Source organism: Leucoraja erinacea, chromosome 2 (genome assembly GCF_028641065.1).
Source record: "Leucoraja erinacea ecotype New England chromosome 2, Leri_hhj_1, whole genome shotgun sequence".
NCBI lineage: Eukaryota > Metazoa > Chordata > Chondrichthyes > Rajiformes > Rajidae > Leucoraja > Leucoraja erinaceus.
In genome coordinates, this window is record NC_073378.1 from 112,321,409 (window position 1) to 112,336,189 (window position 14,781).

At 47.2% G+C, this 14,781-nt stretch overlaps 1 protein-coding gene across 1 annotated transcript in view; it reads left to right on the forward strand.

Annotated features, from left to right (window-relative positions):
• The window catches only part of LOC129714255 (sodium channel protein type 4 subunit alpha-like), a 297,253-nt gene that overhangs the window by 132,909 nt on the left and 149,563 nt on the right, over positions 1-14,781 (forward strand). The window contains 5 exon segments of the mRNA XM_055663806.1: positions 8,472-8,625; positions 10,322-10,356; positions 10,358-10,387; positions 10,389-10,446; positions 12,575-12,796. Coding sequence (XP_055519781.1) covers positions 8,472-8,625; positions 10,322-10,356; positions 10,358-10,387; positions 10,389-10,446; positions 12,575-12,796 — 499 coding nt within the window.

A 14,781-nucleotide genomic window follows, 5' to 3' on the forward strand; every position in this document is an offset into this window, starting at 1 on the left:
CCCTGTACATTAACACTATCCTACACACTAGTGACAATTTACGATTTTACAGAAGCCAATTAACCTATGAACCTGTACGTCTTTGGAATGTGGGAGGAAACCGGAGCATCCGGAGAAAACCCACGCTGTCACAGTAAAGAACATGCAAACTCCGTACAGACAGCTCCCGCAGTCAGGATCGAACCGGGATCTCTGCCGCTGTAAGGCAGCCACTCTATCAAAGCACCATTGTGCCATCTATCCTTAAAGTCATTATCAATGGACTAGTCTCACCCAGCAGAAACAATGTTTTGAACATTGACGTCTCCTCCCATCGACGTGATTTAAATTCTCGACGCTAAATCGCTGTGGACACTGAGACAGTAGATATATCCAAAGGTGACAAGTTCTAATGGAATCCAGAGTGGGGAATTGCTGGGAATTCCAATGTACAAACTGGGATTCCCTCCATTGACTCCATCTACACTTCATGCTGCCTCGGGAAAGCAGCCAACATAATCAAGGACCACTTAAACCCCTGGTCATTCCCTCTTCTCCCAGATCCCGTTGGACGGAAGGTACAAGAGCTTCAGGAACACAGCATGGTGGCGCAGCAGTAGAGCTGCCGCCTTACAGCTCCAGAGAACCGGGTTCGATCCTGATTACAGGTGCTGTCTGTAAGGAGTTTGCATGTTCTCGCCAAGACCTCCGTGGCTTTTCTCAGGGATCTCCGGTTTCCTCCCACACTCCAAAGATGTACAGGTTTGTAGGCCAATTGGCTTGGTAAAATTGTAAATTGTCCCGAGTGTGTGTAGGATAGTGTTAGTGTGTGGGGATTGCTGGTCGGCGTGGATCGGTGGGCCAAAGTGCCTATTTCCGTGCTGTATCTAAACTAAACTTAACTAAACTGTTTCTTCTCCGCTGTTATCAAACTACTGAGCAGCCTTCCTATAAGCTCGGGTGTAGTCCTGATCTTCCACCCTACCTCATTGTGGACCTTGCACTTTATCTGCATTTTCTCTGTAACTGTAACACTCTAACATTATAACACTATATTCTGCACTCTGGTATTTTTCTCTTTGCAGTATCTGCCGTACTTGTGCATGGCAGTACGATTTCACTGGATAGCAAGTAATACACCATTTCCCCTGTATCCCAGTACACATCATAATAAATAATACACCAATACCAAATCGCCAAGATCAAATTATCCATGAGATCATTAAATAACAGAGCAGGCTCGAGGGACCAAATGGCCTGCTCCTGCTGCCTTTCCTTGTGTTACCTCTTTGAGACCCAGACAACTATTGTTGAGGAAGCATCTGATAATTAAACTTACAGTCATATAATACTAAATAACCCTTTGGTCCATCAAGTCCATGCCAAACATCAACCACACATTTACACTAAACATACACTAACCCCATTGTATTCTCCCTGTATTTCCATTAACTCATATTCATAAGTTATAGAAGCAGAATTAGGCCATTTGGCCCATCAATTCCACTTCACCATTCAATCCCTCTCAACCACATTCTCCTGCCTTCTCCCCATAACCTTTGACCACACTCTATCAGCAAGTTACAGTGACCAATTAATGTGCCAACATGCTGGTCTTTGGGATGTGGGAGAAAACCAGAGCACCCAGAGAAAGCCCACGCGGTCCCAGGGAGAATGTCTAAGCTCCACACAGGCATCACCCGAGGTTGAGATGGAATGCGGGTGTCTGGCGCTGTGAGGCAGTAGCTCTACCAGCTGCATCATTGTGCCACTCCCACACTAAATTCTGCCAGGGTCAGCTCCTATCACAGCTGGGACCCGTGCCACGGGATCTCCAGAATATTGGCAGCAGCGAGGCTAAGTTGGGAGAGCTTAAGGTTGGAGGTCAGTGACCGAGGACCATGGGTCCAAGCCCAGGCTAGTGGGATCGGCCATATTTACCCCTGTCCACGTAACATGGGTACGATGGGCCGAATGGACGGCTTCCATGCCATAAACTATGTTCCCGTGACACCTGGAACACACTCCAATGTCATACTGCAAAAGGCCCTGCAGCTCGAGATGGGAAAAATAATCCGCTTTTAACAAAATCAGATTTAAATAAAAATAGAATGAAATATGGAAAAGCAGATTTTTGTAGACCAGTTTGCATTAGTCTGGGCAGGAGGCCAGGATTAAACCAAGATAGACCAACTGGAATCCGAAGCAATCAAATCTCACACATTTCTCTCTGTGATGGACGTTTGGCCCATCAATGGTTTGATGGTACTTTATTGTCACATGTACCTAAGTAATAGTGAAATGCCTTTTTTACACACACGTCAGTAAAAATCTTACCACACACAAACCCAATTGCACTATGATACAAACGTGTAGGAATAATATATTAATCTGAGGCAGTGCACAAGGCGCCACATTTCCGGTGCCATCTTGCATCCTTCAAGTTTCAAAGGTGTTAAAAATATATGTCGGCAGGGTCCGCAGATGCTGGTTTACACCGAAGATATTGCTGGAGCAACTCAGCAGGTCAGGCAACATCTCTGGGGAAAAGCAAGAGGTGACATTTTGGGTCTGAAGAAGGGTTTTGACCCGAAACGCCACCTATTGATTTTCTCCAGGAATGCTGCCTGACCTGCTGAGTTACTCCAGGTCTTTGTGTCCATCTTCTTAAAAATATAGTCTTGACATGGCCTTAAAGGGCTGTTGCTCTTGGGGAGGCACTGGGTTGGAGTTGCAGGGGTCGGCCTGGCCAGATGGTGCTGTTGATGTCCATCGCTGCCCAGTGCCGTTGCAGGCCGCGTCTGATCCACGCACTCGGCCTATCGAGTCCATGCCGGCTCTTGGAGCACTGCCAACCCTCTTTATTCCCCACATTTCTTAGAGACTATTCTCTCTTCTCCAAACCCACCAACTCCCCACTCACCTACGCAGCAGTGGCAACCTACTGTGATCAATTAACCCACGAGCTGCATTTCTTTGGGGGTGTGGTCGGCAGAGTGGCTCACCTGGTAGAGCCATTGCCTCGTGGCGCCAGAGACCTGGGTATGATCCTGACCTCGGGTGCTGCTTGTGTGTGGGGTTTAAACATAGAAACATAGAAAGTAGGTGCGAGAGCAGACCACCAGGTCCATCGAGCCCGCACCGCCATTCGCTCATGGCTGAACACTAAACAGACACACTTACCCACAAACAGTAGACACAAGACACAGAACACAAGACACTACCCTCCCCTTTATACCGCTATCACCCCTCTCCACCCCAAGAACCTCGTGATCTCCTGGGGGAGGCAAAAAAACGGATAAAAACCCAGGTTTGTATGTTCTCCGTGTGTGACCATGTGGGTTTCCTCCTGGTGTTCCGGTTTCCCTCCACATCCCAAGACATGCGGGTTTGTAGGTTAATTGGCCTCTGTCAATTGCCCTTGGTGTGCCGGGTTTGGGTGAGAAAGTAGGATACGATAGAATTAGTGTGAATGGGTGATTGAGGGTGGGCGTGGACTTGGTGGGCCAAAGTGCCTGTCTGCTTGCTATATCTCTTAACGACACTAAACCCAGTTACACTAAACCCATATTAATCCCATTTTTTAATTCTCCCCACATTTTCAACAACTCCCAGTAGATTCTACCAATCACCTTACATACTAGGGGCAATTCACAGAGGCCAATTAACCTACAAACCCGCACGTCTTTGGGATGTGGGGGGTAACCGGAGCACCCGGAGGAAACCCATACGGTCACAAGGAGAACGTGCAAACTCCACCCGGGGTCAGGATCGAACCCGGGTCTCTGACCCTGTGAGGCTGCAGCTCTACCTGCTGCGCACTGTGCCGTCCACTGGTGTCCTGGTGGCATGTGAACTATTTGGGTGGAGGAAGTGAGCAGAGCAATGGGAGGTCAAGCTGGGGTGAAAGGTCGCTCCGTATATCTTTGACCTCAGCAGTAAACCTAACAGAGGCTTCAATACACCAGGACTATTTGGGAAATGTAAATCTCCTGATTCCACCAACGGGATTTCAGCAGACCTGCTGATGTGATCTGCCTTGGGGAGATTTGCTTCCGCCGTCTCTGCACACTGTGTACCTGTGGAACTGGAGAACATGGCTATCCATGTACCTGTCTAAATGTTGTGGTAGCACCTACCTCATCCAGCAGCTCATTCCATACTCACCACCCTTTGTGTGAAAACGTTACTCCTCAGGTTCCTATTAAATTTCCCCCCCTTCATCTCAAGTCTATGTCTTCTGGTTCTCGATTCCCCTACTCTGGGCAAGAGACTCTGAGCGCATACCTGATCTATTCCTCTCATGATCTTGTACACCTGTATAAGATCATCTCTCATCCTCCTGTGCTCCAAGGAATAGAGTCCCAGCCTGCTCAACCTCTCCCTATTGCTCGGGTCTTTAAGTCCTCAGATTCAGATTCAGATTCAGATTCAATTTTAATTGTCATTGTCATTGTCAGTGTACAGTACAGAGACAACGAAATGCATTTAGCATCTCCCTTGAAGAGCGACATAGCAAACGATTTGAATAAATAAATAAATAAGTAATTAAATAAAAATATAAGTCCGGGGGGGGGGGGGGGGGGGGGGGGGGGGGTGATGATTGGCAGTCACCGAGGTACAGTTGTTGTTTTTAGCCGCCGGTAAGAAGCTGTTCCTCGACCTGCTGGTTCGGCAACGGAGAGACCTGTAGCGCCTCCCGGATGGTAGGAGGGTAAACTGGCCATGGTTGGGGTGAGAGCAGTCCTTGGCGATGCTGAGCCACTCTCTGCAATGCCTTCCGGTCGGAGACAGAGCAGTTGCCATACCATACTGTGATGCAGTTGGTAAGGATGCTCTCGATGGTGCAGCGGTAAAAGTTCACCAGGATCTGAGGGGACACATGGACCTTCTTCAGTCTCCTCAGGAAGAAGAGACGCTGATGAGCCTTCTTGATCAGAGTAGAGGTATTGTGGGTCCAAGATAGGTCATCGGAGATGTTGACTCCCAGGAACCTGAAGCTAGAAACACGTTCCACCTCCGTCCCGTTAATGTGGATGGGGGTGTGCGTGCCGCCTCTGGACTTCCTGAAGTCTACAATGAGCTCCTTGGTCTTCTTGGAGTTAAGGGCCAGGTTGTTGTCAGCACACCATGCTGCTAAGTGCTGGACCTCCTCCCTGTAGGCCAGCTCATCGTTGTTGCTGATGAGGCCAATCACCGTTGTATCATCTGCATACTTGATGATGGTGTTAGTACCATGTACAGGTGTGCAGTCATAGGTGAAGAGGGAGTAGAGGAGGGGGCTCAGCACACAGCCCTGAGGAACGCCGGTGTTCAGGGTGAGGGTTGAAGAGGTGTGCCTGTCTAACCTCACAGACTGGGGTCTGTTGGTTAGAAAGTCCAGTATCCAGTTGCAGAGGGAGGGGTCGATGCCCAGGTTACCGAGTTTGGTGATCAGTTTTGATGGAATAATGGTGTTGAATGCTGAGCTGTAATCGATGAACAGCATTCTTACATAAGTGTCTCTGTTGTCAAGGTGGGAGAGGGCGGAGTGAAGTGCCGTTGAGATGGCATCCTCCGTACTCCTGTTCTTGCGGTAGGCAAACTGATAGGGATCCAGTGTGGGGGGTAGGCAGCTTTTGAGGTGTGCCAGGACCAGCCTCTCGAAGCACTTGGTGATGATGGGGGGTAAGTGCAACTGGGCGGAAGTCGTTGAGGCTTGCCGCAGTGGAGTGTTTTGGCACTGGCACGATGGAGGTGGCTTTAAGGCAAGTGGGGACAACTGCTTGGGCAAGTGACAGGTTGAAGATGTCAGTCCAGACGTCTGTCAGCTGCGCAGCACAGGCACTGAGCACGCGCCCGGGGATGCCGTCAGGGCCAGCAGCCTTACGTGCATTAGTCCTACTCAGTGCCACGTACACGTCGTAGGGGGTGAGTGTGAGGGGTTGGTGATCGGCAAGGTAGCACAGCCTTGATGGCTGTCTCTAGATTGTCCCTGTCGAAGCGGCCATAGAAGTGGTTAAGCTCCTCAAGGAAGGAGGCGTCGCTGGATGTGGGGGTGATGTTGGAGGGTCTGTAGTCCGTGATGGCCTGGATGCCTTGCCACATGCGTCGGGGGTCGGAGTTGTTGTTGAAGTGCTCCTCAATCCTGAGCTTATGGCAGTGCTTGGCCTTCCTGATGCCCCTCTTCAGGTTAGCCCTGGATGAACTGTAGGCTCGAGCATCGCCTGACCTGAAAGCGGTGTCCCGTGCTTTCAGCAGTAGCCTGACCTCGCTGTTCATCCATGGCTTCTGATTCGGGTATATGGTCACCTGTTTGAGGGAGGTGACACTATTGATGGTGGAGTTTATAAAGTCCAGAACAGAGGATGTATAGGAATCAATGTCCGTGTGAGAGTCAAGGGTGGCCTGGGCTGCAAACGCCTTCCAGTCAGTGTTTCCAAAACACTGCTGAAGTGTGAAGTCCGCTTCCTCTGACCAGACTTTAACTGTCCTTACAGTTGGTTTAACCCGTCTGATGAGTGGGAAGTACTTAGGGAGCAGGATCAATGAGACGTGATCAGACTGACCAAGGTGGGGGAGGGGGATGGCTTTGTAAGCTTCAGCCATGTTGGTGTAGACTTTGTCCAGTGTCTTGTCTACTCTAGTCCTGGCACCATCCTCGTAAATCTTCTCTGCACCCTTTCCAGTTTGAGAAATCTCCCAGCTCGTGATTGATAGAAACAGACCCTTCGGCCCATCGAGTCCATGGCGACCAACGGTCACCCATTCACACTGGTTCTGCGATTTCCCACTTTTACATCCACTCTCTACACACTAGGGGTCAATTATAGAGAGGGTCAGTTAACCTACAACCCTGCACGTCTTTGGGATTTGGGAGGGAACCGGAACACCCAGAGGAAACCAACAATGGTCACAGGGAGAATGTACAAATGCCACACAGACAGCACCAGAGGTCAGGATCGAACCCGGGTCTCTGGCGCTGTGAGGCAGTGGCTCAACCAGCTGCGCCTCCGTGCTCTTCTTTGGAACGAAGCCTCAGGATCTTTTGTGGCTAATCGGTAATGCCCCTGTCCCACTTAGGAAACCTGAACGGAAACCTCTGGAGACTTTGTGCCCCACCCAAGGTTTCCGTGCGGTTCCCGGAGGTTGCAGGTGGTTGCTGGAGGTTGCAGGTAGTGGAAGCAGGTAGGGAGACTGACAAAAACCTCTGGGAACTGCACGGAAACCTGGGGTGGGGCGCAAAGTCTCCAGAGGTTTCCGTTCAGGTTTCCTAACTGGGACATGGGCATTACATTACCAAACTGAAAATCTCCTCATACTCTACCAGAGAAGCAGCTAAGATAGAGAGTTACAACAGCATGGCGTCTGATTTAGATGGCCCTAAAACTCCACTAACACTAAGTTCGTGGACCGACTAACACTAAGAACGTGTTTGTCAGTCCTAAGTGGTTGAACCTTCTTTAAAAATAAATAATTCAAGCCCACCATTTATTGCACCATCCTTAATTGTCCTTGAGCTGAGGGGCAACACAGGGCGCAGTTGATAGAGCCTCACAGCTCTGGGGACCCAGGTTCAATCCTGACCTCGGGTGTTGTCTGGGTGGAGTTTGCATGCTCACCCTGTCACTACATTGGTTTCCTCCGGGTGCTCCGGTTTCCTCCCACTCCCACAGATTTGTTGGCCATTGTAACTAATCTGTAATTTGCAGGTACGATCGGTAACAAAATATATACTTTTTGGAAGTTAATTGGCCTATATTTGTTGGGAGTGGATGAGAAAGTGAGTTAACATGGAACTAGTGTGAATGGTGTGGACTCGGTGGACTGAAGGGCCTGTTTCTGTGCTGTAACTAAACTACATGAGTAATTTGACTAAGGTACACTAAACCAGACGGGACTATGATAAACTGGACTAAGATAGACTGGACTAATATAGACTAGACTAGACTAGATTAGACTAGACTGCTAGATTGGACTAATCTAGACTAGACTAGATTTATGGACTAGACAGACTAGACTAAGATAGACAACCAAGGTGGACTAGACTAAGCTAAACTAGACTTGACGGGGCTAGACAAGGTTAAAATAGACGACTAAAATAGACAAGATTAAGGTAGGCTAGACCAAGTTAGACTGGACTAGACTAAGGCTAAAATGGACTAAGCTAAAATAGACCAACCTAAGTTAAGGTAAACCGAACCGAACCAAATTGAAATGTAAATTCCTGGAGGAACTCCAGGTTGGTGATCCATGTACCAGTGATCGCTAGTCCACATGGGCTTGATGGGCCGCAGGGCCTGTTTCCAAACAAAACAAAACAAAACCTCGGCAGGTCTGGTGGAATCTGTGCCAGCAAAAGGATGGACGACATTCTGGGTCAAAACCTTGCATCAGGTCTGATCTTCGCAGGCCGGGTGGGGCCAAGGGCTATTGCCGTGCTGTATGACCGCGACAGGTTAGGCTTTTAAAGTGACCTTACTGAGTGTGCATTTCTCCTTGGCCTCTTTCAGGAAGTGCCCCCCTGGCTTCATGTGTCTGAAGGCAGGGAAGAACCCTGACTATAACTACACCAGTTTTGATTCGTTTGGCTGGGCCTTCCTCTCCTTGTTCCGGCTAATGACTCAGGATTTCTGGGAAAACCTCTACCAGCAGGTCAGTGCCAGAGTCCATAAATCCAGCAGCAATTGCACGGCAACACAGCATCTCCGCACACTGAGCTCGGTTGGGTGGTTTACTTTTAGTCACGCCTTCACCTGCTTTGTCTCCCAATCTGATCATATCTTGAGTAGGAAGGAACTGCTGATGCTGGTTTACACCGATGATAGGCACAAAATGTTGGAGTAACTCAGCAACTGGAGAGGAGGCATGGGTGACGTTTTGGGTCGAGACCCTTCTTCAGTCTGATCATATCTTCTCCATCCAAGAGGATGGGTCTAGCGTTCAAAGTGGCAGAAGAACTCAGCAGGTCAGGCGGCCATCTGCCCAAGGAAATGGACAGGAGGTGTTTCTTTTGTCGGGGACCCTTCTTCAGAATAATCCCGACCCGAAACGTCACCTGTCCATTTCCTTCTGTAGTGGTGCAGCTGACAGAGTCGCAGTCTTACAGCGCTAGAGACCCGGGTCCCACCTTGACTACGGGTGCTGTCTGTACCGAATTTGCACACTTGTCCTGTGACCGTGTGGGTTGTCTCCGGGTCCTCCGGTTTCCTCCCACACTCCACACACACAGGTTTGTAGGTTAATTGGCTTCTGTAAATTGTCCCTAGTGTGTAGAATAGAACTAGTGCAAGGGGGATAGTTGGCCAGCACAGACTCGATGGGCAGAAGGGCCTGGTTACAGACTATATCTCTAAACAAACCAAAGATGCTGCCCGACCAGTTAGAGTTCCTCCAGCACTTTGTGTTTTGCTCAAGATTGCGGCATCTGCAGTTGCCTGTGTCTCCAGTCCACCAGTGCAGTGAGGAGATGTGAGTTTATGCATCCACTTGGTAAAGGCAAGGAATTTTGATATGACACATATGGTCCACCTACTGCTTTGCCATGCTGGTATCCCCCCACAAGCCACACACCATCCTGACTTAAATATTATGCATTATATATTTATCGCCACTGGCTCTACACTCCACTACCCTCCACTCCAAAGCACAACATGGAATGCAGCAGTTTAAGATGTCGGCTAGTGATCACCCAGAATCAAACCTAGGTCTCTGGCACCGTGTAGATTTCAATACGTACATGGGGAGAATATAAATAATGGGATTCAACGGGCCAAGAGTTTTGCATTGCTGTAGGCTGCTCTATGGATATTGGGTGACACAGTGGTGGTAGAAAGTTGTTGCCTTACAGGCCAGATCCAAGGAGAGACCAGGATGCTGAATGTACAGACTTTGTAGAACCATGCGTGTTTTGGCTTCCAAAGACGTGGAAGGGTTAATTGTCAAGGTGTCGGAGGAACTAGTGTGATCGGGATGGTGGAAGGTTTCCATGCTGTATCTCTAGTTGCTTCTCAGACTGGAGGCCGTCCATAGTGTTTTTACTAGTAGTTGGTGTGCTGTGCATCAGGGTTCGATGCTGGGCCCGTTAGTGTTTGTCGTCTATATCAGTGGTTTGAATGACAACAGCAAGATTAGGAACTTTGCAGATGATACAAAAGTATGGTTTTGCAGAGAGTGAAGATCCGATTGTGAAAATTCAGTTGCTTGCACAGCAGGAGAAAATTCCGTGATCGAGGTTGGCCAGGTTTACCTGGGCTGAGGGGATGGTTGAAGAGGAAATTAAACTAACCTTTCAACCAGACAAGACCAATCATGGGTGCTGAAGTAGTTGCATTTTCCGCTTGTGACTTTTGCCCTCTAACAGACGGGCGGGACCATGCTCTTCTTCGTGGTGGTCATCAATGATCAACCTGATCCTGGCTGTGGGGTCTGGGGGCCACCATCGCTGTGGCCAAGGAGAAGGAGTTCCAGAGCAGAGGAGATCTAGGAGTGCAGGGAGCAGGTGAGTTTCCGTCATCTCCCGCCATAGGTGGAGTCACATGCTAGATAACAAGGTCAAAGTTCAGTCCAGAGTATTGAGTATAAAGAAGTTGGGATGTGACTGATCTATTTTTCCTCTCAACCCCAGTTATATGTACTGATCAAGAATCTATCAATCTCCTCCTTATAAATATCCATCAACTTGGCCTCCTGTGGCAATAAATTCCACAGATTCACCACCATCTGACCAAAGAAATTCCTAGAATATTATGTCCTTTCTGAGGCTGGTTCTGGGCACCATGCTCGATTCATAGAAATGTGTCAAGCTGGAAAAGGTTCCGCATGGTAGGCTGCTCTGGACCGAGAAGATTTACGAGGATGTTGCCAGAGCTAGTCTGAGCTATAGGGAGAGGTTGAATAGGCTGGGACTTTATTCCTTGGAGCGCAGGAGAATGAGGAGTGATCTTATTGAGGTGTATAAAATAAGGTTAGTCGTGAGAGGAATAGATCGAGTAAATGCGTGCAATCTCTTGCACAGAGTAGGTGAATCGAGGGCCAGGGGACATAGATTTAAGGTGAAGGGGAAAAGATTTAATAGGTATTTGAGGGGTAACTTTTTCACAAAAAGGGTGGTGGGTATATGGAACAAGCTGCCAGAAGAAGTAGTTGAGACAGGGACTATCCCAACATTTAAGAAACAGTTAGACAGGTACATGGATAGGACAGATTTGGAGGGACATGGACCAAGCCCGGGCAGGTGGGACTAGTGTAATTGGGACATGTTGGCCGATGTGGACAAGTTGGGCTGAAGGGCCTGTTTCCACACTGTATCACGCTAAATTAAACTAAACTAAATGCTTCCACTAGTGGGAGAGTCTAGGACCATAGGCCACCGCTGTAGAATATGGATGTACCTTTAGAAAGGAGATGAGGATTTCTTTAGCCAGAGGGTGATAAATCTGTGGAATTCATTGCCACAGACAGCTGTGGAGGCCATGTCATTGGATATTTTTGAAGCGGGGATTGACAGATTCTTGATTAGTAAGGGTAGGGTTATCTGGAGAAGACAGGAAAATGGGGTTGAGAGGGAAAAATAGATCAGCCATGATCGAATGGTGGAATGGATTTGATGGGCCAAATGGCCTAATTCTGCTCTATGATCTTAATTGTCACGTATACCAACAACAGGACAATGAAATTCCTACTTGGAGCAACATAGTAAGTCAGTAAACGCAATAATCATAGATAACATGTAATAATCAAAAATTCAGTAAATTAATAACTCCAATACAGGTGCAAAAAGAAGCCCTAGTGATATAGATATAGATAGGTTAATGTTGTGTAATGTTCAAAATGTTCAAATGGTTGTGGTGAAGATGCTGTTCCTGAACCTGGAGGTCATGGTTTTCAGACTCCTAAACCTAAACTCCGGATGGTTGGAGTGAAATGAGAGCGTGGCCAAGGTGGTGTGGGTTTTTAATGATGCTGGCTGCCTTTTTGAGGCAGTACCTCCGATAGAGGTTTTCGGTGGTGGGGAGATCAGTACCCGTGATGGACCGGGGCAGTGTTCACTTTTTGTAACCTCCTTCAATCCTGGGCGTTCGAGTTGCCGAACCGGGCCATGGCGCGACCAATCAAGAAGCTCTCTACTGTACACCTGCGGATGTTCAAGAGAGTATTCGTCAACATACCAAATCTCCTTAATCTTCTAAGGAATTAGAGGAGTTGGTGGTCTTTCATCATGATTACATCAGCGTGCTGGGGCAGGGACAGATTTTCAGAGACACCATTCAAAGGGATAAATATTGCCAATCGAAATCAAAGTACATCCAAAGATGCTTTTTAAGTACACCAAGGAGCACAAAAATAGCAAAGGAAAGAGTAAGACTTGGTTGTCACTATGGAGGTAATAATTTAATACTGGTCTATGAGATAATACTGCACACAGTATCAGGTCTGGGTCAGGCAGTTGAGTTACTCCAGCGCTTTGTGTCTTCAGATAAACCACTTCCATAAAAGTATGTTCCATTTACTGATGTGTGCAGGTATTATCTCATGGACCAGTATGGTCGAGACCCTTCTTCATATTTGGAGACTGAGTTACTCCAGCATTTTATGCCTTTCCTTGGTAACCCAGCATCTGCAGTTCCTTGCTTCGACTAACCTTTGTGAACACGTTCCACAGGAATTGAACAGACTGGGACACGAGACCCTATCGCGAACCTCTTCTGAGAGATCACACCTAAGTGCCAAAAGCAACAAGGAGAGAAGCTTTAAGAGCCGGAATGGGAAAGAACTGGGAATATCGGAAACAGCGAAGGGACCGAGGTCAGCATCAGAGGAGGGTCTACCCCGCAAGGTAACTATTGTTATTGTGAGCTGCATCGTCCCACTCATCTCTTGTTTAAGGAGGGAGGTAGAGAGAATCCAAAGAATGATAGGCCAGCTCTACACTACTGTGCTGACCTAACACCATGGGAATTACAGGACCATTACCGATTTTCCAGCACCCTTTGTTTCAGAGCCTTTCTGGATTATCCGTTTTGCCAGAGCAACAGAGGTCACAACTGAGAGAAGTCCAACGGTACTGGAATTGTCGCCCAGGCTGCTGAGGAGCCGAGGTACCGACCCGCAGATTTGGCCTTGGAAGGAGGCTCTGGGAATGGATCTGTCGGCTCCGGCTGGGCCGGTTCCAGAGCCCCGGCAGCAGGGGGCAAATTCAACCTGACCATCAGCCACGGAAGTCCCGATCTCAATGTTACAACATTTTGAGATTTAAAAAATCAAGTCTGTAATTTATCCCATCAGATAAAGCATGAAAAGAAGTTTAATTTGACACCTAATTCACTTTCATATCTCAAGTATTTAAAAAAGTTATGGCCATTTTCATACTTGGAAATTAGCATCTTGTTCCCTATTGATTTTCTATGGACATAACAAAAAAGCTGTGATCGTGTGCAGTCAAAAGCCCATAACCTTCTTAAAAATTAAGAGAACTGAATGAAATTTTCAGTTATCGTAGATTGAACCATTCTGAAACAAATATAAATCAATCTTACTTGGATGACCTGAAATTAAAGCATATAATTAGTTAGTTACCCAAGAGAGAGTCAAGAGAGACAAGAGTCAATTTAATTGTCATTTGGACCCCCAGGTCCAAACGAAATGCCGTTTTGTTGCAGCCATACATTACACACAAATAGACCCCAGACATAACATTTCAAGTGGGCCCAATTAACATAAACAAACCCAAGTGGTAGTTATTTTCAAACTCAATTACTAATCTAAACATAGTGTTCCATTTCTGTAATAAATGATAACATTTTTCTATATCCTAAGTGTCCCGCTGGTAGATACGTCATCAATAATTCACAATAAAACATGATTTTAAAATCTCATTTACATTAATTTGTAGGCCAAATGGAAGGAATTTAGTGTTCAATTGCTGTATAAATTAAAGTCCATTTTAAATCAGTTTTCTAGTGGGATCCTGTGAACGCGCTGGTTTAGAACGTTCACATTGCGGTAGATTTGTGCCTCAAATGCCCAGAAAAAATACTGCGGGATATAATGGGCCCAAAATGAGCTACTCGCAATATTAAATATTAAATAAAAAAAGGATAGAACATCTAAGAAGCCCTTTTAAGAAAAAAAAGGCAGCCTACCTTCTGTTATTTGCTCTATGCGACCTGACCCGATCAGCACATTGTTTCAGGGAGCTTAGAGATGATTTTTAAACTACTATACCGATTATACGAGGTTTTTAAAACTAATAATCGCTTTGCGACGTGGTCATGGGGCGATTTTTCTACGTTCTTGTGGTAAATAACTAGGCTGAACATCTTCGATTGAAAAGCCTAGAGAAAATACGCGTTTTAAAAAGGGACCGCCCAACAGCATTGTTGTAACGGCGATGATGGATCGCAAGCACAACCACAGCGACAGATTTTCAGCGACGCTTCAGGTACGCTTTGCAACATACCTACCGATATGGTTGAGTTTCGCCGCCTCATAGGCGTTACATTTCCGGGGAGAGCTTCCATGGGGGGATTTCAATCGGCATCTAGACAGTGGTTTTGTTATGGATAATAAACTAATGCAGAGCTTCAAGTATAACTGAAAACAGGAATCACCATGTACGTCTTTGGAATTGTGGGGGTGAAGGGTCCCAAAACATTCCTCTGTATTAACGGTGGGAGAATCTGTCAACGAAATAACAAGACCCGCAACAGCATTGTTGTACAGAAGATGATGGGTCCAAGTCCATACCCTTCCTGAAAGTGGCATCACCATAGTATATCCTCATGGTATAAAGATGGTTTTCACTGTGTAGTATGCTTGCAC